The sequence below is a fragment of the Jaculus jaculus genome, chromosome 5 (genome assembly GCF_020740685.1).
Source record: "Jaculus jaculus isolate mJacJac1 chromosome 5, mJacJac1.mat.Y.cur, whole genome shotgun sequence".
In the NCBI taxonomy this organism is placed as follows: Eukaryota; Metazoa; Chordata; class Mammalia; order Rodentia; family Dipodidae; genus Jaculus; species Jaculus jaculus.
Genome location: NC_059106.1, coordinates 127,337,642 through 127,359,290, shown reverse-complemented (window position 1 = coordinate 127,359,290; position 21,649 = coordinate 127,337,642). Strand labels below are relative to the sequence as shown.

Genomic DNA, 21,649 nt, shown 5'->3' with positions numbered 1-21,649 from the left:
TAGCCTAGCACCAAGATCCGCTTTCTCTGCCATGACGACTTTCCCCAAACTATAAACTGAAATCCACCCTTTCCTCCCGCAGGCTCCTTCTGGCCAGGTGTTTTGTGCCAGCAACAAGAGAGTAGATGAAATAGATTACTGCAGCTAGATGTCCTGATGGGTTGCACACTTAGTTAGTGCCAGACTCCTTTCTGTTGTGTGTGTTATGTGCATATGTAATATATCACACATAGCATACTGCTGAGCATGGTGGCTCATACCTATAATTCCAGCACTCAGAAGGCTGAGGATCACTGCCAGTTCAAGGCCACCCTGGAGGTCAGAGAGATCTTGTCTCAAAACACCCCTTCAACATACTCAGTGTTTCCCTGAAACTTAAAAACACTGAACTAAAAGTACCTATATCAAGTCAGAAGTGGTGATGCATACCTTTAATCTTGGCACTCAGGTGGGTGAGGTAGGAGGAGAAATCCCATGAGCTCAAGGCAAGCCTGGGCTATGGAGTGGGACTCTACCTCAAAAAAGTAAAGCACCTCTGCCCTGCCAAAAATGCAGTGTGTTAAATTTATGCCGGGCCCAGGTGTAGGCCTGTAACTCCAGATACTCAGCAAGCTAAGCAGGATGAGCCTGCCAGGATTATAAAGATTGCGCAAAGCCAGCCTGGGCAACTTGATGTGACCTTGTCTCAAAAAATAAAAAGTAGGGATGGAGAGATAGCTTAGTGGGTAAGCGCTTGCCTGTGAAGCCTAAGGACCCTGGTTGGAGGCTCAATTCCCCAGGACCCACGTTAGCCAGATGTACAAGGGGGCACAGGCATCTGGAGTTCATTTGCAGTGGCTGGAGGCCCTGGTGCGCCCATTCTGTCTCTCCCTCTGCCTTTCCCGCTCTGTATGTCACTCTCAAATAAATAAATAAATAATGAACAAAAATTAAAAATAAATAAATAAAAAGTAGGAGCTGGGAGACAGCTCAGCAGTTAAGGTACTTTGCATGCAAAGTCTGCCAGATGGAGTTCAATTCCCGGGACACCCAGTAAAGCCAGATGTACAAAGTGGCACACGCCTCTGGAATTCACATGCAGTGGCAAGAGGCCCTGGCACACCCATATATACACTCATTCTCTTTCTCACACAAATAAATGGATGGATGGGATGGGGGGAGGGGTTGCAGATGTGGCTCAGTTGGAAGAGTGCCTGTCTGGCATACACTAGGCCCTGGGTTAATTAATATTATTTATTTAATTTTAGTTTTTACAACAGAAAATTTGGCCATATTGCCAAGGCTGGCCTTGAACTTGAGGCCAAATGCTGGGATACTGGTTTTTGTCAGCTCATTCAGGATTTTTCTCCATTATTTTTTAAGAGGAGAGGCAAGACAGAATTCACACTGTCATACTTACAATTCTTGTAGCAAGGTTGCCTGAAGGGTTTTCCTTTTGAAAAGGCAATTGCCACTATGAGGTACTGGAAACTGGAGATAAAAAACACTGTGGTATTTTCATAATTTTGTATATTATGTGTTTCCGTTTCATTGTCTGAATTTTCATATAGGCTTCTTGTTGTATTACAAGCACTAGGACACACACACAAAAAATTTCCATTACAAACATGATGCCCATCTATCAAAAGAAATCAATTTTGCCTTAGATGCTTTAAATAATTATGCCTATACAAAGAAACAAAATGCTAGTTATAGTAAAAGAGCCAACACCACCACCACCACCACAAGGCATATATACAACAGATAAAGCTTTTTAATGAGGTAGTGATTCCAACCCATTAAAATTGAGAAGCTTCCATCCCTCTTTTTTAAAATCTTGCAAGTAATTTTAGAATACCAAAGGTCTTCAGCTCCACCACTTTTAAGAGCAAATGCAAATACAGCAATCTACTTAATCTCCTTGATCAATTTCCTCACCTGTGAGTTCCACCTGTTATGGGTTACTGTGAACACAATGCCTACCAAGGCAATGAGAGAGCTCTTAATATTTAAGTAAGCCCTCGTTTCTTCTATGTGAGCAGTAAATGGCGGGCAGGCACAATCCACATGTTATTTAAACATGAACTATAATGAACACAGGTAAGTAGTAACAAAATATTAATCTGCACAAATGAACTCTGGAAAGTTCAAGACAGCTTCATCCATTACTTTTTATAGGCACTGTTTGTATGCATACAATAAAATAGTAACATTACTTTTTAATTTTCTAAAAATTTTTAAAGACAAACTCATATTAAAAAAAAAATTACAACTAAGAGCTAGAGAGATGGGTCAGTAGTTACAGACACTTGTTTGCAAAGCCTGATGGCCTGGGTTCCATTCCTTAGTATCCACATAAATCAAATATACAAAGTGGTGCACACATCCTATTTGCAGTGGTAAGAGGCACTGGCATGCGCACGTGTGCGCACACACACAATCTGTCTCTCTCAAATAAATGAACAAAAATGTTTAAGGACTGGAGAGATGGCTTAGCAGTTAAGTTGCTTGCCTGTGAAGCCTAAGGACCCAGATTCAAGTTCCCAGTACCCGCAATAAGCCCGGTGCACAAGGTGGCATGTGCATCTGGAGTTTGTAGTGGCTAGAGGCCCTGGCACGCCCATTCTCCTCTCTCTCTCTCTCAAATAAATAAGTAAATAAAATATTTCTTAAAACTTTAAATGTAGAACTGAATATTACAACTAAACAAAATTGTTCATGTTTAGTTAAGTATTATTACATCTGTAAATAAGAGCAGACTCTAAAAATAAAACACCATGTTTTCCCAGGAAGTCTAAAATGGCATGTCACAAACCAGGTAGAAAAGCCAGAAGTGAGTACAGAACAGCCTCCAAGAATGACTCCAGAGAACAAGCCCTCCTCCTCTCCAAGAACGTTCAGAAGAACCTTAAGCAGCTGACTGAAACTCTCCATCTTGGTAGCACAACACTCTGAACATTTCCTGTTTTTCTCTTATTTTCTCTTACTGTGTGTCCTCTCTAAATTTCATGCTGAAATTTAAGAAGTTATTAGGGTTCTACCCCTTGTGAATGGATTGATCTACTCATGCAATACATTAATAGGTGACCCTAGAATAGGGCTGTACAAACCCAATTTGCTTATGTCTCTTGTAATGTGAGGCCCTTGCACTGCCTAAGGACAAAAAGACTATTACCCTACATAGCCCCTCAACTAAAGGATGAGAGAAAACTTTTTTCCTTTTAATTTGGTGTGGTAGTTTGAATGGATGTCCCCTAATAGACTCAAGCGTCTTGATTCAAGATTGTCACTTGGTGTCATTGTGGGTGGATCCCAGAGTGCAGTCCTACGGTGTGGGGCAGGTCTGAATTCCAGTCTAACGATACAAAGAGCACTTGAGCTCTGCTGGGTTCCTGGAGTGTGCTTGCTTGTGCCAGCGGTTGTTGCTTTTTTTCTGTATGAACCTGGGAAATGGGGCATGCTGCTTCTGCCAATAAGGAACTTCCCCTGCATCTGTAAGCTTCAAATAAATCCCATTCCTCCTATAAACTACGCCTGGCTTGGAAGTTCATCTGAGCAGTGTGAAGCTATCTGTGTCAGAATTGGTACCAGAAGTGGGGTGATGCTGTGTGATGAATATGACCATGTAAGTTTGGTTTTTTGGAACTTCTGTTTTGGGGAATAGGCATGGACTTGGTACTTGCAACTAAAACTTCCTTCCAAAGTGATAAGCAAAGTTTTATGGACTATTCTGATGACAGTTTGAAGCTGCTAAATGTAGAGGAAATTATATTTGGGGGCTTTGCTTATGAACTTTCAAACAGGAAGGAAAGACTGCAGAGAAGTTTATTATATAAGGGCTGGCTGAGTTCTGTTGTCCATGCCCAGAGAGTTTGACCAAGATTAACTTTGTGATGGTCTGATATGCCTGGCTAAAGAAATTAAACTGAAAAATTCAAGATGTAAGTTGGAAAAACACAAGCAAGTTTAAAATTAGGGGCACTGAGACTGGCTGCTGAAGCTACTGTTGTCCAATACTTTAGCATATGGAAAAAACATGGCCCAACTGCTTTCACACTGAAGAATGAATGGTAGACATACAAATTCTTTCGTAGGCAAGGAATCTGCTCTTCAAAGTCACTGATTTATTTCATCCCTGAATTAAGAATATGGCTGCATCCTGCACACCTAGTACCAATTTCAAAATCATAAAAAAAAAATACATGGAGACAGGTGTGGTAACACATGCCTTTAATCCCAGCACTTGGGAGGCAGATGGAGGAGGATCACCATGAGTTTGAGGCCACCCTGAGACTGCATAGTGAATTTCAGGTCAGCCTGAGCTAGAGTGAATCCCTCCCTTGAACCACCTCCAGCTCCCTCCCCCGCCCCCCCAAAAAAGCATGGACTGGGTCCTAAAGCGTACATAGTTCCAGGAGCCTCTGCTGATACACAAGGCATGTGGACCCTGAAGAACAGGCTGGTGAAGACATTAGAAGATTGACTTTGGTTATCATGGAGACCCATGGAGGTTTTGGATATACCAGGACTGTGCAAGGGCTACCATGGATAAATACAGACAAAATTATGTAAGTGTCCAAATCAAGCTACATGCAAGTTTTATATACATCCATAGAATTGTTTTTCCTATTAATTTTACATAGTTTTACATGGATTGAATAACTCACTCTGTGTAAGGATGCCACACTTTATACCAAGGTTGCTTCTTGACCCAAAAAAACCCCAGAGATTGAAATCCAATGCAGATGATAATTTGAGACAAGACGGAGAAGAGTAGAGCCCCAGATATAAGACTTGAAGGTGGTCTTTGTGCCACAAGTTCCTTCCAGGCAGGATTTAAACTCACTACATTGAAAAATATGAACATAAGGTTAGTGTCTAAATTATTCACTATAAATAGCATGGTAAAATCAACATGAAAAGTGACAAAAGTTGGTTATGTATAAAAATTTACAAGATGTTTCAAAAAATCCAAGCCAGCCAGATATCACACATATTTAAATGATTTGGAAACAACTTCTAAAAAGTAAACTACTTGGGGTAGAGAAATGGCTCACAGATTAAAGGCACTTGCTTGCAAAGCCTGGGTGTCAATACCCCAGTACCCATGTAAATCTAGAGTAATATAGGCTATTACAATTGTTGATGTTAATGTGTTGCAATTCAGAAAGCCATAACAGAATTTCATGCCTTAAACTCAATTAAAAAAAAAAAAAAGAAATAGAAACACTCACTTGTAAATACCACTACCAAAATGATTGCCAGATCAATGAAGAGAAACTGGAAGTCTCCCAGGTTACTTAAAATCTACAAAAGGAATTTGTAAAACAGTTTTCAGGAAGTATTTTTATAGCATTTTATAACCAGGTGACAGTTTAGTTTTTCCCCAGGAGTAACAACTTAAAAATAAACACTTAAAACACTTAAATCAGCTTAAAAAATAAAATACATCTGCTTTTGAAATTAATCAACTATAACATATTTATAAAAATATTGATATGTTAATATAAGTGTATCCATAAAATACATTCAGCCAGTTGTGGTGACACAGAGGTAGGAGGATTGCTGTGAGTTCAAGGCCAGCGTGGGACAATAGAGTGAGTTACAGGTCAGTCTGGGCTAGAATAAGAACCTACCTTGAAAAAAAAGGTAGCCTTCTGGCAGTATTAACGGCCAGAAGACCTCTGAGCTACCTTGAGAGTCATGATTCTCTGGAAAATGCCCTAAGAATTTGCCAGTCACTGACAGGATCTGGAGAAGCATTCTTGACCTTCCTCTGGCTTGACTTCTTCTGTTTGGACATGGGAAGAAGCCATAGGACCATTTTTGATTTTTCCTCCTTTGACATGAGTGCCTCTATAGAGCCACAGATCATCAGTACATTGAAATAAAAATTGTGTTTGCATTAGGACAAGGTGTTCCACTTGGGGGGTGAATACAGTATTTATAATTGATAAAAAAAATCCATTCAATAAAAACATTTTTAGGAGCTGGGTGTGGTGGTGCACACCTTTAATCCCAGCACTCAGGAGGTAGAGTTAGGAGGATTGCCATGAGTTCAAGGCCACCCTGAGACTACATACTGAATTCTAGATCAGCTGGGGCTAGAGTAGTGACAAACTACCTCGGGGCGGGGGGGGGGGGGCATTTTTAGGGCTGGAGAGATGGCTTAGTAGTTAATATGCTTGCCTGCAAAGCCTAAGGACCCATGTTCAACTCTCCAGATCCCATGAAAGCCAGATGTACAAAAGTGAGGCAAGTGCAAGGTCACACATTGCCCACTAGGTGGCACAAGCGTATGGAGTTCAATTTCACTGGCTGAGGCCCTGACAGGTCAACTCACTCTCTCTCTCCCTCTCTCTAAAATAAAATGAACAAAATAAAAATAAACTTAAAAAAAAATTTTTTTGTAAAAAGCAAATAAACTTTTAAGGAAAATAGTCAACATTTGAGCCAGAGAGATGGTTCAGCAGTTATGTTGCATGCCTGCAAAGCCTAATGATGTGGGTTCAATTCCCCAGTATCCACATAGTCAGATACACAAGGAGGCATATGCATCTAGAGTTCCTGGCATGCTCATTCTGTCTCCCTTCTTTTCCTCTGCTTGCAAATGAAAAAAAAAAAAAAAGTGTTTTACAGTGGTTTAGTGGCACAGATGTTTAATCCCAGCACTTGGGAGGCAGGGATAGGAGGATTGCTGTGAGTTTGAGGCCAGCCTGAGACTACATAGAGAATTCCAGGTCAGCCTGTGCTAGAGTGAGACCCTACCTTGAAAAAAACAAAAAAGTCAACAAAAGAGCTGGGTACAAGGCAAGAGAGGGGGGCAGACAGCAGAGTATCACTGTGGCTCCTGGTGAACTGTGGTTCTGGGGTGAGGAAGAGATCCCCTCTCAAGAAAATATAGAGATAAGCAATAATGATACCCAAATGCTCCTCTCTGGACTCCAAATGCACATATGTGCAGATACCACACATCACATCCATACACATGCACACACAGTCTCATATGTCAGAGTATCTTGCTCACACCTTCCCTTTGACACTCACCAAATGGTATAAAGAGAGTTGACAAAGATTACTTAGGATGGCACCAATGCTCATTAGGAGGAAAAAAAAATCCACTATGACAACACTTTTGTATACATTTTCCTCCCAAAAGCACAAAGTCGTAAAACTATTGTTGTCTATATTCCTAGTCTGGTTTTTTGTACATTTTACAGCAGAATTACCTATAACTATGAACATGCCAGTCTGACTAACATGCCAGTAAAGTGTGCAAGATATGCAAATGATCAGGTATAATAGGGCACTTCTATCAGACTGATACAAATGCATGGAAGTTGTCCACTATGTCAGGTATGGCTGAGTATGCCTATAATGCCACCATTTGGGAGGTACCAGCAAAAGAGATTAGAAGTTCAAGGTTGTCATTAGCTACATTAGAGCCTGAAGCCAACATGGGGCACAGGAGATTGTCTCAAAACCAACTCCAATCTGCACTACAGGCTAAAAAGAATGCAATCATTTATTCTTCTGAAAGCTTTAGTTACTGCTGATTGCCATAAAGAACAAGCTTTCCAAAGTAATGACATTTCAATCAGCCAATTTTGCCTCAATAACCTCAAGTTAAATTTGCGGTACTAGTAACAGAAATTTTATTCTGAGTGGATGTATCCAAAATCAAGCACTAGGCCTTCACAGGAAGTGCGGCTCTGACAAGGTCGTACTCACGGAATACAGGAGAGTAACACTGAAGTACTGGATGATGCTGTACAGTGCCATAAACTTAAACACACAGAAGGACGTCATCAAAGCAGCACGGCCTTCCCTGTGAAGAGAAATGTGGGCACGTGAATAACGAGATCTTAAACTCCTCTTAGGCACACAGCTCCATCTTAACAGCTGAACACCAGCATTCAATAGCTGTAACCAAGCAGTCATCGACCAAAACAATTAGCAAAGCTCAGGTAGAATAAACAAGCAGCAACATTATTAGTAAGTTATAGCTCAAGCTGCTGCTGAGCATCGAAACAAATACATATCACTCTTTATGGTAATTTACCCTTTTACTAAGTGCAAGATACAGAGAAATACTAAAGCAATTTCTAAGCTGTATTACCTGATAAGGTTTGGCACACAGGAAATACTACGACTTTTAGAGGTAAAAGGAGACGCCACCGAAGCTTCAAGCTCAGATAAGGAAATACCACCATGTGCCCTCTTCAAAGCCTGGAAGTTCAAGAAACCTGGTTAAGTTTTGTGAATGTGACTTGAGCTAAGAACTTCAAATGTAAATCACAGAAACTGTACTTACACCACAGTCGTTTGCCCCATCACCACACATTCCAACAAAGTAACTAAAAAACAAAAGTATTTCAGAATTTAATTTCTTATACTACATACATAACTTAACATTCCCTAAGATAGTATTATGGAGGCTTGACAGGTTTTCTGAATAAATGAATCTTTTCAATACAATGACCAACATTGGCCTGGAAGTATAATGACCTTGGTACTATCTTATTTCTGTCGATGTATGTGTGAATCATTTTGGTATTTTAATTTCCTTGTCTTTAGAACAAAAAGCATGTGTACATTTCTGAACATGCTTTTTAGACTATCAGTAAATTTCTCACTTAAAACTGTTAGGAATCAGGGCTGGAGAGATGGCGTAGCGGTTAAGCGCTTGCCTGTGAAGCCTAAGGACCCCGGTTCGAGGCTCGGTTCCCCAGGTCCCACGTTAGCCAGATGCACAAGGGGGCGCTCGCGTCTGTAGTTCATTTGCAGAGGCTGGAAGCCCTAGCGCGCCCATTCTCTCTCTCTCCCTCTACCTGTCTTTCTCTCTGTGTCTGTCGCTCTCAAATAAATAAATAAAAAATTTAAAAAAAAAAAAACTGTTAGGAATCAAAAACGAATTATGGGGCTGGAGAAATGGCTGAGCAGTTAAGACGCTTGCTTGTGAAGCCCCAGGTTTGATGCCCCAACCCATGCAAGGCTAATGTACAAGGTGGTGCATGCATCGAGTTCAACTGCTGTGGCTAGAGACCCTGGTGCACCATTCTCTCTCTCTCTCTAATAAATAAAAATAAATTATATATACATATATGTATACACACATAGTAGTTGAGGACTAGAGAGATGGATCAGCAGATAAAAGTGCTTGCTTGCAAACGCTGCTGGCCCAAGTTCAATTCCCCAGTACCCACATAAAGCCAGAGACACTTCATGTTTTCATCTTAATTATTATAGGCAGCAATTCTTTGTACATATGTACACACATGGTTTCTCTTTATAAGTAAGTAGGGTTTTGGATTTAGGAGTTTTTCAGGTTTTAGAATCTTTACATAGAATTTAATAGTTAAGTATCTTTCAGCTGAAAGTCCAAAATATAAAATGCCACAAATTCTACTGTGATATTGACAAAGTTTCAGATTTCAGAGTATTTTGATTTTATGGTATTGTACCAAGGATACTCAACTTGTGTATAAGAAATGTTAAGTTAGAGCAGGTCGTGGTAATGTATGCCTTTAATCCCAGAACTCAGGAGGCAGAGATAGAAGGATTGGTTGTGAGCACAAGGCCAGCTTGAAACAACATAGTAAATTCCAGGTCAGCCTAGGCTAGAGCAAGACCCTACCTAGAAAACCACACATACACAATACATAAATAAATAAGTAAGTCAAGGCTAGAGAGATGGATCAGCGATTAAAGGCTTGCCTGCAAAGCCTGATTACCCAGGTTCAATTCCCCAGTAGCCATGTAAAGCCACATACACAAGCGGTACATGCATCTGGAGTTCCTTTACAGTAAGTAGCAAGCGGCCCTAGCTCATCCATTCTCTCTCTCTCTCTCAAATAAATATTTTTCACAAAAGAAAAATTAAATATTATCCTGAGTTTGAAAATGAAACCATTATTAATCAAATAAAACAAAGCATAAAACCATCAGTACTTACTCCACATTTTGCAATGCTTCTACCAACTGTGTCTTCTGATCAGGTGACATACGAGCAAAGACAGTGCCATGCAACATCAACTAGGAAAATAAAATATTATTTATTTTGGAGGAGAAAGAGAGAGAACATGGGCATGCCAGGACCTTTTGCCACTGCAAACAAACTCCAGCTGCATGAGCCCATCACTTTGGGCACCTGGTTTTACATGAGTGTTGGGGTATTGAACCTGGGCCAGTAGGCTTTATAAGCAAGTGCTTTAAATCATCTCCTCAGCCCAGAAAACAAAGAATATTTTATTACATATGTAGTTCTGTTGGGTTTGATAACTCACACCTGCAATCCCAGCATTTGGGAGGCTAAGGTAGGAGGAATGCCATGAATTCAAGGCCAGCTTGTGCTACAGAGTGAGTTTCAGGTCACCTTAAGGTAAGGTTAAGACGCTGCCTCAAAAAGAAAAAAAAAAAAAAGGACTGGGTGTGGTGGCGCACGCCTTTAATCCCAGCACTGAGGAGGCAGAGGTAGGAGGATTGCCATGAGTTCAAGTCCACTCTGAGACTACATAGTGAATTCCAGGAGAGCCTGGGCTGGAGACCCTACCTTGAAAAACCAAAAAGAAAACACCAAACAAGACAAATAATTTTTTTTAATTGATCAGACTATGTTTGTGAACACATTTATAAACTCATTCACTTACCTTAGGAACAAGGTCTTGAAAATGCTCCAGTATGACTGAAAATGACTTTCCATTCATTGCAAAATGATAGCGAGTCAACTGAAGATCTTCTAAGCTATCATGAACCAATTTAATTGGAATAGCCTATGTAAGAGACATTTAGGACAGTATTTAGGTGGCCAAGCCAGATATCACAGTTCCATGTGAAATATGTTTGTTCCAAAATTGAACTGTTCCCATTTAAAAAATTATGTCATACTGTCCATACAAAGTGTCTACTTAATAATTTTTAAAAAGTCATTAAAAGCTTACCATTTATCCAAAAAGAAGATGATCAGTACTAATGCTAACTGTAATATTTACTTATTTATTGGTGTTTCAAGGTAGGCTCTCACTCTAGCCCAGGTTGACCTGGAATTCACTTTGAGGTCTCTGGGTGGCCTCAAGCTCATAGCAATCTTTCTACTTCTGCCTCCTGAGTGCTCGAATTAAAGGTGTATACCATCATGCACAGCTGTTAAATATACAGAAATGGGCATGGTGGCACATGCTTGTAACCCCAACACTAGGGATGTAGAGACAGGAGGAGCAGGAGTTCGAGGGCAGCCTTGCTACACAGTCACTCAAGGCTAGTCAGGACTACATAAGATCCTATGCTATGTCAGGTTTAATATGAAATGATCTAACAGGTGAATTATTTATTATGGACTACCTAATCATTTACTGACTTTTACTTTTAAGATTGGATATTAAAGATTTTTACACTTTGAAACTATGCTTCTTGATCTTGACTGACTATGAAGATTTACACACTGAATTTCTGGAACTATCCCTATCTAGTGAACCAGAATCTCTGGGGAAATAGTCTGTTTCATTTAGCTTCTGTCCACCACATTTCCAAGTAACATTTGTTTTTTCAGACTAAATCCAAAACAGCAAGCTTCAAAAGAGAAAATGAACAGTGACATTACCTCTGAGTCAACTGCTGATGAACTACTGCCCTGTGTTAGAGAGTCTGCATAATGCCAATTGATCTTGGCAACTTTTCCATCCTTTGGAGGTAATGCTTCAGCAATAATCACTTTATCATGAGGTAGAATCATCCCACAGTCTCTGGCCACAGAGACAGCAGTCAACATGTTATCACCTAAATTTTCAAGAGATTTTAAACATATTAAAGTTGAAATGAAAACACGACTGCATCAAGCAAGCTCAAAAAATCTTATCTAGTCCCTACAATTGGGTTGCGCAAAAAGGGGTAATGCATGGTCCTTTATCCTTGTGAGTTTCAAAGTAAACCAATTAGGGGACACTCACTGAAATGCAAGCACACATGCTGAACTCAATAAATAAAATATTTTATTTGTTTGCTTACTTGAAAGAGGGAGAGAAAGAGAGAGAGAGAGAGGCAGAGAGAGAAAGACGCAGATAGAGAGAAAGGGAGAATGGGCATGGCAGGGCCTCCAGCCACTGCAAATGAACTCTACACACATGCATTCCTTTGTGCATCTAGCTTACATGGGTCCTGGAGAATTGAACCGGGGTCCTCAGGCTTCACAGGCAAATGCTTTAACTAGTAAGCCATTTCCCCAGCACCCAACGGTTAACTGTTTTAAAACAAGGTCTTACTTTGTACTCCAGGCTGGCCTTGAACTTGCAATCCTCCTGCCTGAGCCTCTCAGTGCTGAGATTTTAGGCTCAGTTCATGCCCCAAGTTTTTAAATACAATTTTTCAGTTTTTATTATTTTTGCCCCACAACAGATGCCACAGCGAGCAAGGCCTCATCAACACTTGCTGCAATAACCTGGGAGTGAGTGACTGACGGTAAGCAAAACACTAGCACAGCACCCAGACAATGAAGCTACAACGGTGAGAGGATGTGAAACAAAAAGTCAAGAAACATAAAAGACAAGACTATTTAATGGAAAGCAAGAGAGACTGTCTTGGTCATAAGAAGAAAGGGAAGGAAATAAAGCAAAAGTAGGCAAAAGTCCGAGGAGCCCACTCCCACTGGAACTGAAGGGCAAGGTATTTCTTCTATGCAATCTTCCAGTAGTGTCCTCTTGTGGCCCCTGGGACACAAAGTCATGCTGTCCTGGCAACAAAAATGGAGGAACATAGACAGATGGAAAGTGCCTTGAAGGAGTCATTAGAAGGAAGATTTACTATGATGGGAGAGCTGGCAACCTGGAGCTATAAAGTACGTGTATAAAGTATAAAGCTAGTGGACAGGTATCACTTAATACACATAAACACATTCACTCCTTTCCCACCTAAGTTTTACTGAACTTATAAATAATAATTATGTAATACTATCAACAGGACAAAAACACCCAGGAAGCCCAGTGTGGTGGTGCACACCCTTAATCCCAAGCACTTGAGAGGCACAGGTAGGAGAAGCACCATGAGTGGGGTCTGATGAGTGTAACAACCAGCTTGCCTTTACCAGTGTTTGGTGCTCTCTCCTGCTGCTGCTGTTGCTGTCCACCTGGTGTTGGTCACGAGGTGATGTCTACCCTCTGTTCATGCCATCATTTCCCCTGCCATCATGGTGCTTCCCCTCGAGTCTGTAGGCCAAAAAAACCCTTTCTCCCACAAGATGTTTTGTGGGCTGCTTTGTGCCAGCAACATGAAGCTGACTGCAGTAACCTTAGAAATGAGTACTGTAATAATCTTGTGCCTTGAGAAAATATTCAGAGTGGAAACAGATGCCGAGGATGGAACCACTGTATTATATGTTTCTATCACTAACCATCCCTAAATATGACCTAACATAAACTCAAGAGCCATGCTCATTGTTTTTGTGTATTCCTTTACACACCTTACCTGTAACCATGACAGTGCGAATGTTGGCTTTATGCAAATCTTCAAGTACTGCAGGGGTTTCTTGCTTTAATTTGTTCTGCATTATAATTAATCCCATAAAATCCATGTTGTTTTCAATGATATCTCTGCATAAAAAGAAATTTAACATATAATGGTATACTCAAAGAAGACAGCCATCATTCTCTTTATATTGACAAGGCATATTAAAACATCTGAAAATTACAAAGTAAAACATTTCATATGCTGAATAAACCATGTATGCATTTAACAGTTCAATATCTCTCCAAAAATTTAAATCTGGGAAAACAGATCCCAAGAAATACATTTTAGACAGGTTGAAACATGAAATACAAGGACCATCTGCAAATGTGCATCTTTGTAAAACACTAAACAATACGTCTAGCACTAAGATATACTTATATCTTGTTTAAAAGCATACAGCATACTAAGCTGTATAAGCCATGGTCTAATTTATATGTTGAGAGAAAAATGGAGGGACCTATAGCAGAAGTGCATTTGGTATAATCATAATGGATTCATTATAAAGTCCTGATCAATTTTACAAAATGATATACTTGACCCTAGAACTGTGATAAAAGAACAATTAGCAGTGCAACAATGGGAACTGCAAGGAAATGTGCCTATTCTCACAGTGACCACAAATAGCTGAGTCTACTATGGCAGCACTCTACAATGCCTTAGGAGTGTCAAAGGTGAAAACACATTTCTCATATTCAAGACTTGTGGAAAAACAAACTTCCAACCAGATACATGCAAAATATATACTTCAGCACTATACTGAGGATGAAGTCTGTTCAAGTTACCACTATTAGACTGCAGAAATAGTTTTTATTCAAGGTAGGGTCTCACTCTAGCCCAGGCTGACCTGGAGGTTACTTATTAGAAAATCTTTTCCTATGTCTATATCTTAGAGAGCACCCCCCCACCTCCACCATTTTCCCTCTTTAGTCATTTTAGTGTTTCAAGTCTTATATTGATGTTCTTGATTCATTTGGAGTTCATTTTCGTGGAGGGTGAGAGAAGAGGGTCCAGGCTCACTCTTCCACAAGTGGCTCTCCAATTTCTCCAGCACCTTAGTTGAAAATGCTGTGGTAGGGGCTGGAGAGATGGCTTAGCGGTTAAGCGCTTGCCTGTGAAGCCTAAGGACCCCGGTTCGAGGCTCGGTTCCCCAGGTCCCACGTTAGCCAGATGCACAAGGGGGTGCACGCATCTGGAGTTCGTTTGCAGAGGCTGGAAGCCCTGGCGCGCCCATTCTCTCTCTTTCCCTCTATCTGTCTTTCTCTCTGTGTCTGTCGCTCTCAAATAAATAAATTAAAAAAAAAAAAAAGAAAGAAAATGCTGTGGTAGTAAGCATAAGTGGTAGGAGGATCACTGTGGGTTCAAGGACAACTGGGACTATATACTGAACTCTAGGTCACGCAATGTGTTTATACAGCAAAGTTCATTTTTTTAAAAAAGCCCGCCGGGCGTGGTGGCGCACACCTTTAATCCCAGCACTCGGGAGGCAGAGGCAGGAGGATCACTGTGAGTTCAAGGCCACCCTGAGACTCCATAGTGAATTCCAGGTCAGCCGGGGCTAGAGTGAGACCCTACCTCGACAAACCAAAAAAAAAAAAAAAAAAAAGCACGTACCTTTAACCCTAGTATTCAAGAGGCAGAGGTAGGAGGAAGCCACCCTGAGACTATACAGTGAATTCTAGGTCAGCCTAAGCTACAGCGAGACAGCTACCTTGAAAAATAATTTAAAAAATAATAATAATAAGGGGGCTGGAGAGATGGCTCAGCAGTTAAGGTGCTTGCTTGCAAAGTACAGTGGCTCAGGTTCGACTTTCCAGTACCAATGTAAAGCTAAGTGCTCAAAATGGCATATGCATCTGGAGTTTGTTGCAGTGGCTAGAGGCCCTAGCACACCCATCCTCCCTCTCTCTGCTAATATAATAAATAAAATGTGTTTTAAAAATTAGGGCCGGGCGTGGTGGCGCACGCCTTTAATCCCAGCACTCGGGAGGCAGAGGTAGGAGGATCGCCATGAGTTCAAGGCCACCCTGAGATGACAGAGTTAATTCCAGGTCAGCCTGGACCAGAGTGAGACCCTACCTCAAAAAACCAAAAAAAAAAAAAAAAAAAAAAAAATTAGGAACCCTGGGCTATGGAGGTGGCTCAGCAATTAAGACACTTACCTGCAAAGCCTAACTACCAGGGTTCAATTCTCCAGTACCTATGTAAAGTCAGATGCACAGAATGCCACATGCATCTGGAGTTAGTTTACAATAGTTGGGGGTCCTGAAGTGCCCTGCCTCTATTCTCTCTCTGCTTGTAAATAACTTTTTTTTTTTTTTTTTTTTACAAGTTAGGAAACTTAAAATGAATACCACTAGTGATGGTGGAAGAGAAAAAACAAAAACAAAAACCTTGAGACCTTATGGTCTTTCAAAGCACAAAGCTGTAGGAATGTAAAAGAAGTGAGTCAAGGGGGGAGGGAGGGAATTACCATGGGATATTTTTTTTTTTATAATCATGGACAATGGTAATAAAAATTTAAAATTCTGGGCTGGAGAGATGGCTTAGCGGTTAAGCGTTTGCCTATGAAGCCTAAGGACCCCAGTTCGAGGCTCGGTTCCCCAGGTCCCACGTTAGCCAGATGCACAAGGGGGCGCACACGTCTGGAATTCATTTGCAGTGGCTGGAAGCCCTGGCGCGCCCATCCTCTCTCTCTCCCTGTGTCTGTCACTCTCAAATAAATAAATAAAAAATGAACAAAAAATATATTTAAAAAAAATTTTTTTTAAAAAAGAAATGAGTCAAGATCATGCACTGGGCCATTTTCTGAGAAGTTCATTTCTGCCTTGATCTGGTTTCTTAATTTTTCTACCAATGACAACTGTCACAGACATCTTGCTCACTACGTAATAAATTACATAATACTCAAAAATATTAAGGTTTACACTACCCAAGATATGCTAAAACATGTCCTTACAAGGCAGAAACATAAAGAAGTCCTTCAATAAACAAAGAGGAACAAGAGAATGGAAAACGTTAACAAGAAGAACAAGGTGCTCTGAGCAAAAGATAAGTTTGCTAGAGACTAGAGGCCCTGGCATGCCTGCCCTCTCCTTCATTCTGTCTCTCTCTCTCCATCTATCTCCTCCTCCTTCTCCCTCTCTCTCTCAGATAAATATTTTTTTAAAAAGAATTAGGCAATTCAACTGCTGGACAGGCAATTTACCAGTAAAGTCTTTAACAAGGAGGGATGGCCAAAGATGAAGATATAAATCAAAAGGAAACTAATGTGCCCTTTGTAGGAATTAGGATATTAAATGTCTGTAGCACCCAAAGAGATGTATCACTAGGGATAGATTTTTGCCATTTAAATTGAGTATGAATGATATAGGTGTGCATGCACAAGCTTGTGTGTGACCACAGTCTGGCGTGGAGGCAAGAGGACAACAGCAACCTTGAGTGTTGACCCTTGCCTTTCACCTTGAAGCTGGGCTTCCTGTGTATATGCCAGGCCAGCTGGCCTTGAGCATCAACAATCTGCTGTCTCCTCCTCCCCATTTCTAGTAGTAGGCACACTTTGGGATGCTTGTGCTATAAGTCCAGCATTACCTGAGTTCTGGAGATCTGAACTAGGGTCATCAGGTTTGTGCAAGGCCTTACCCACAGTCATATCCCTAATCTCCCAGCTCTGTTCTCTCTTTCTATCTCTCTATATCTCTCTCTCTCTCTCTCTCTCTCTGTGTGTGTGTGTGTGTGTTGTGTGTGCACATGTGAGTACTTTTGAAAACACATTCATGCTCAGACCACCTCTCCAACATAGGCAGAATTACCAAGACAATCAATATTATTTTCTCCTTACAAAATGCTAAACATAGTATGAAACAATCCTAACAGTTTTTTTTTTTTTTTAGAGCAAAAACAACTATCCTCAATATAGGTCTATATCAGTTATAATAAATATGAAACATATTATGTAAGGAACTAAATATGACACCAGTATTTGCCATTTGACCAGGATAAGGGAGAGATGGGGATTGTAATTCATGACATGAACCAAATTCACATTTAGATTCAACCAACAGACAGTTTCTTTTAGGGAAAATAAATTAAATGGAATTGTCCCTCTTTTTTTCTAGCAAATGCAGGACATATTTTTAGTAAGCACTTGATAAACATTTAACAAATTTTAAGTGCTTCCAAAGAGTACTTATTTGAAAGAGTTGAAAAGAAAGATATACATTACAGTGATATAAGTAAACATATGCAAAAAACTCAATATAGAATGAAAGAAAATAAATGGAAAAATGTACTTTTATCTCAACCACCTAAAACAAGACTTCATTATATGTGTTTCCACACATTCAATGTTTAGTAAATACCCAATTACATTCAATAACTATCCATGGCTTCTAGGAACACAAACGATGCATTATGGGACAAGCTTACCTGCTAATATTCTGTACTTTGTGCCAGGTCAACTTTGACTCCAATTTTCGATGTGCAAGAGCAATCACACGGAAGCCCTGTTTAGTATAATCTTCTAAAACTGTCTCAAAATCAACTGGAACTTTATAAAAGAAGAGGTAAATTTAAGTTTAGAATTGCTAGTAGACGCTCACATAAATATCAGAATTCTAACAGAGCCGAGTTATTTCCTTACCTGTTTCAGGCTTACAAAGACTGGCAATGACCTCAGGGGCTCCTTTCATGTAGGCGTCCATTTTCTTATCCCCTAGCACCCTTGCAACCACGCTCATGCGTTGCAAAGCAGAAGAAAATGGGAACTGGCGAACAATTCCTATCTCATAAATAGCCTATGTAGTTTCAAAAAGATGCACAAAGAATTTATTATTTTTTGAGACTAAAAACAAATATACTTAGATAAAAAGAAAATATTCTTCACTTACTGGAAGTTCAAACAGCTCCTAAAGACAAAAAAGTAAAAGTATAGATTAGTTCATAAACATGTTCAATTTAGATAAAGCTTAAGCATTCACAAAACATATTTGGAAAATAGCAAGGAATTTTGATTATTTCTAAATCAGAATTTAAGATTTCCTCTCTATAAAAAGATTTAGAAAAAACCCAGGCATGACAGCGCACACCTTTAATCCCAGCACTCAGGAGGCAGAGGTAGGTAGGAGGATCACCATGAGTGTGAGTTCGAGGCCACCCTGAGAATCCATAGTAAACTCCAGGTCAGCCTGGGCTAGAGTGAGACCCTACCTTGAAAAAACAAAAAAAACAAAAAAAAAAAAAAAAAAAAAAAAAACAAAATACAGATCCAGGCTGCAGATAAGGCTTAGCGGTTAAGGTGCTTGCCTCTGAAGTCTAAAGACCCACGTATGTAAGCTAGACACACAAGGTGACAAGTGCATAAGGTTGCACATGCACGCAAGGTGTGTGTGCATCCAGAGTTCAAATGCAGTGGCTGAAGGCTCTGGCACACCAATTCTCTCATTTTTTAAAAAAAGTAAAGATCCACCGTACTTTCCACTATTAAGTGATGCCATACCATTTCTTGGTTTCCTGCAGGTGTAGATTCGGGAAGCAGTTGTTTGGGAGGACGAACCACAGTGGGCATAATCCGATTATGAAGTGCTGTTTCTTCTTCAGTTGCTTCTTCCAGAACCTAAAACATATCACTTCATCAAATTCCATACTGGTTCCACATTTAAGTGGAACTTAAATGCCATTTTCTATCAAAACAAGAACAGTAAAACAGTACCAACTGAACTAGCCAGATACTTGGTAACCCATTGAAAAAGGGGAATACAACTTGGAAACAGAATAAAGAAAAAGATAAAAATATCTCTCAATTACTTTCATAGCTGTTTGGTTTATACTAGTTCCAAAAAGCAAATGGCAAAAGAAAAAAAAAAAACACATGGTTCTTACAGTTCGAAATATTTTCAGCTTATACTCTTGGGACTCCTATCCGTGCTTGGAGGCGCAGGTACACCAGCACTCTGGAGGTCGACAGTAGAATCAAGAGTTCAAGGCCACTCCACAGAATATTAAGTTTGGGGCCTTAGCAGTTAAAGACACTTGCTTGCAAAGCCTGACAGCCAAGGTTTGGTTCCCTAGTACATACATAAAAGCAGATGCACAACATGGTGCAGGTAACTGGAATTTGCAGAGTCAGGAGGCCCTTGCACACCCATATTCACTCTGTCTACTCTTTCCTCTAGCTCAAATAAATTAATAAAAAAAAATTTTTTAAATATTAAGTTTCAGGCTGGAGAGATGCCTCAGTAGTTAAAGTGCTTGCTTGCAAAGCCTGAGGGCCCTGGTTCAATCCTCCAGTACCCATATAAGCCAGATGCACAAAATCACACTTGCATCTGGAGTTTGTTTGCAGAGGCAAGAGGCTCTGACACACCCATTTTCTCTCTCCTCCTTGTAAGTAAGTAAATAAATAAATATTTCAAAAAATATTAAGTTTGAGGCCTGTTAGAGCTACATAAGACCATTTCACAACCCTACATCAAGAAGTATATGGACTTCATAGGCCGAGGAGATAGCTCAGTGACTAAAGGTGCTTGCTACCAAAGCTTTGCTATTCAAGGTTCAATTCCCTAGTGCCCACATAAAACCAAATGCACAAAGTGACACATGCATCTGGAGTTTGTTTGAGGCCCTGGCTGGCATGCCCATACTCTCTTTGCTTACAAATAAACAGATATAAATATTTAAATAAATTTTAAAAAGTAGTATATGACTTCAGATATGGTTAGAAGAGAATAGGATGAGGTACTAAAATATAAGTTTAGACTTTCAGCATGGACCCTTTCGATTAAGACACTATTACACCACAATCCAATGAAATTCACTTTAAAAACATTTTGGGGCTAGGAAAGAGTTCACTTGCTGCCTAAGTGTGACAACCTGAGTTCAGATCCTCAAACCTATGTAGAAGTCAGGCATAGTAGCGAGCATCTGTGATCTCAGCCCAAAGGCAAAATGGGAGGGAGAAATGCTTGAGGGACTATGAGCCTGGCATCTGCAGTAGTGAACAACAACAAAGGGTCCATGCTTCGAACAAAGTTTCCTGCACAAGTGGTGGCTCACGCCTTTAATCCCAGCACTCAGGAGGCAGAGGTAATAGGAATGCTGTGAGTTCAAGGCTACTCTGAGACTACAGATCAGCCTGAGCTAGAGTGAGACCCTACCTCAAACCCTCACCCCCAAAATAGAATATTTATGATCTTAAGAGATTGCTATCAAGATTCCCAGAATCCTTCATGAGGTTAATTTTTACTACATTTTCCTAGTTACTTGTACTGTAAAATGTGGAATTTACATGGTGTGATGGCACACACATGTAATCCTGGCACTCCAGAGGGCAGGGCAAGAGGACTTGAGTTGGAGGCTTGCTTGGACTTCCTGGGGAGATCTTGTCTTAGGAAGGGTGACGAGGGGGTTAGGGATATAGCTCAGTTATTAGATTGTTGCCTGGTATGTGTAAGGTGCTGGGTTCCAACCACAGCATTAAACTGTGTGTGAACTTACCCATCCAATGGCTTCAAACATTTTCAAATCAAGTGGGTCACCAGAAAGCACACCTTCAATCTTGGTAAGTGAATGACAAGTGGCCATACAAGCAACAAACTGAGATTTGACCAACACCTCATTACAAACACTCACTTCTGGTAAAAGAAATCTAAACAGAAATTACATTGAATTAAGTTCATAAATCCATAGACACAGGACAATATCGTAACATAATTTTTCAGGTTTTATAATTTAAAAAATATATACATATATATATTAAAAAGAAAAAAGACAGGAATGGGTCATGCCTGTGACCCAGCACAGGAGTACAGACCTGTAGAGTGGATTTCAAAGCCATGCCAGCATACATGAGGCATCTTTCTTTTTGAGCAGCATGCAATAGTACACAGCTCATAATCCCAACATATTACAAGCAGAGGTAGGAGGATTAAGAGTCTAAAGCTTGGGTTGGGGATATAGCTCAGTTCATACAGAGCCTGCCTAGCATCCACAAGGCTCTAGATTCAGTCCCCAGAACCACAGACTGGGAGTGGTAGCACACATCTTTTAACACCAGCACTGGGATTATATCCCCCAATTACTTAAAAAAAAAAAAAAAGTTTATCTGGTACTATGGATATCACCATACATTTGCAAAGTCAAAACCTCTCTACAGAGGAGCTCCCGCAAATCCAGATAC

General features: G+C 40.2%; 1 protein-coding gene across 4 annotated transcripts in view; it reads right to left on the bottom strand.

Moving 5' to 3' along the window:
- The window catches only part of Atp13a3 (ATPase 13A3), a 96,749-nt gene that overhangs the window by 18,950 nt on the left and 56,150 nt on the right, over window positions 1–21,649 (bottom strand). For all 4 annotated transcript variants that reach the window (XM_045149345.1, XM_045149346.1, XM_045149347.1 and 1 more), the window contains 15 exons: window positions 20,968–21,118; window positions 18,971–19,087; window positions 18,363–18,380; window positions 18,116–18,269; window positions 17,902–18,022; window positions 13,435–13,559; window positions 11,579–11,754; window positions 10,629–10,751; window positions 9,935–10,014; window positions 8,294–8,336; window positions 8,099–8,208; window positions 7,711–7,807; window positions 5,214–5,286; window positions 4,647–4,824; window positions 1,400–1,572 (listed from right to left, as the gene is read on the bottom strand). In XM_045149345.1, coding sequence (XP_045005280.1) covers window positions 1,400–1,572; window positions 4,647–4,824; window positions 5,214–5,286; window positions 7,711–7,807; window positions 8,099–8,208; window positions 8,294–8,336; window positions 9,935–10,014; window positions 10,629–10,751; window positions 11,579–11,754; window positions 13,435–13,559; window positions 17,902–18,022; window positions 18,116–18,269; window positions 18,363–18,380; window positions 18,971–19,087; window positions 20,968–21,118 — 1,739 coding nt within the window. The remainder of the gene's footprint in view (window positions 1–1,399; window positions 1,573–4,646; window positions 4,825–5,213; window positions 5,287–7,710; window positions 7,808–8,098; window positions 8,209–8,293; window positions 8,337–9,934; window positions 10,015–10,628; window positions 10,752–11,578; window positions 11,755–13,434; window positions 13,560–17,901; window positions 18,023–18,115; window positions 18,270–18,362; window positions 18,381–18,970; window positions 19,088–20,967; window positions 21,119–21,649) is intronic.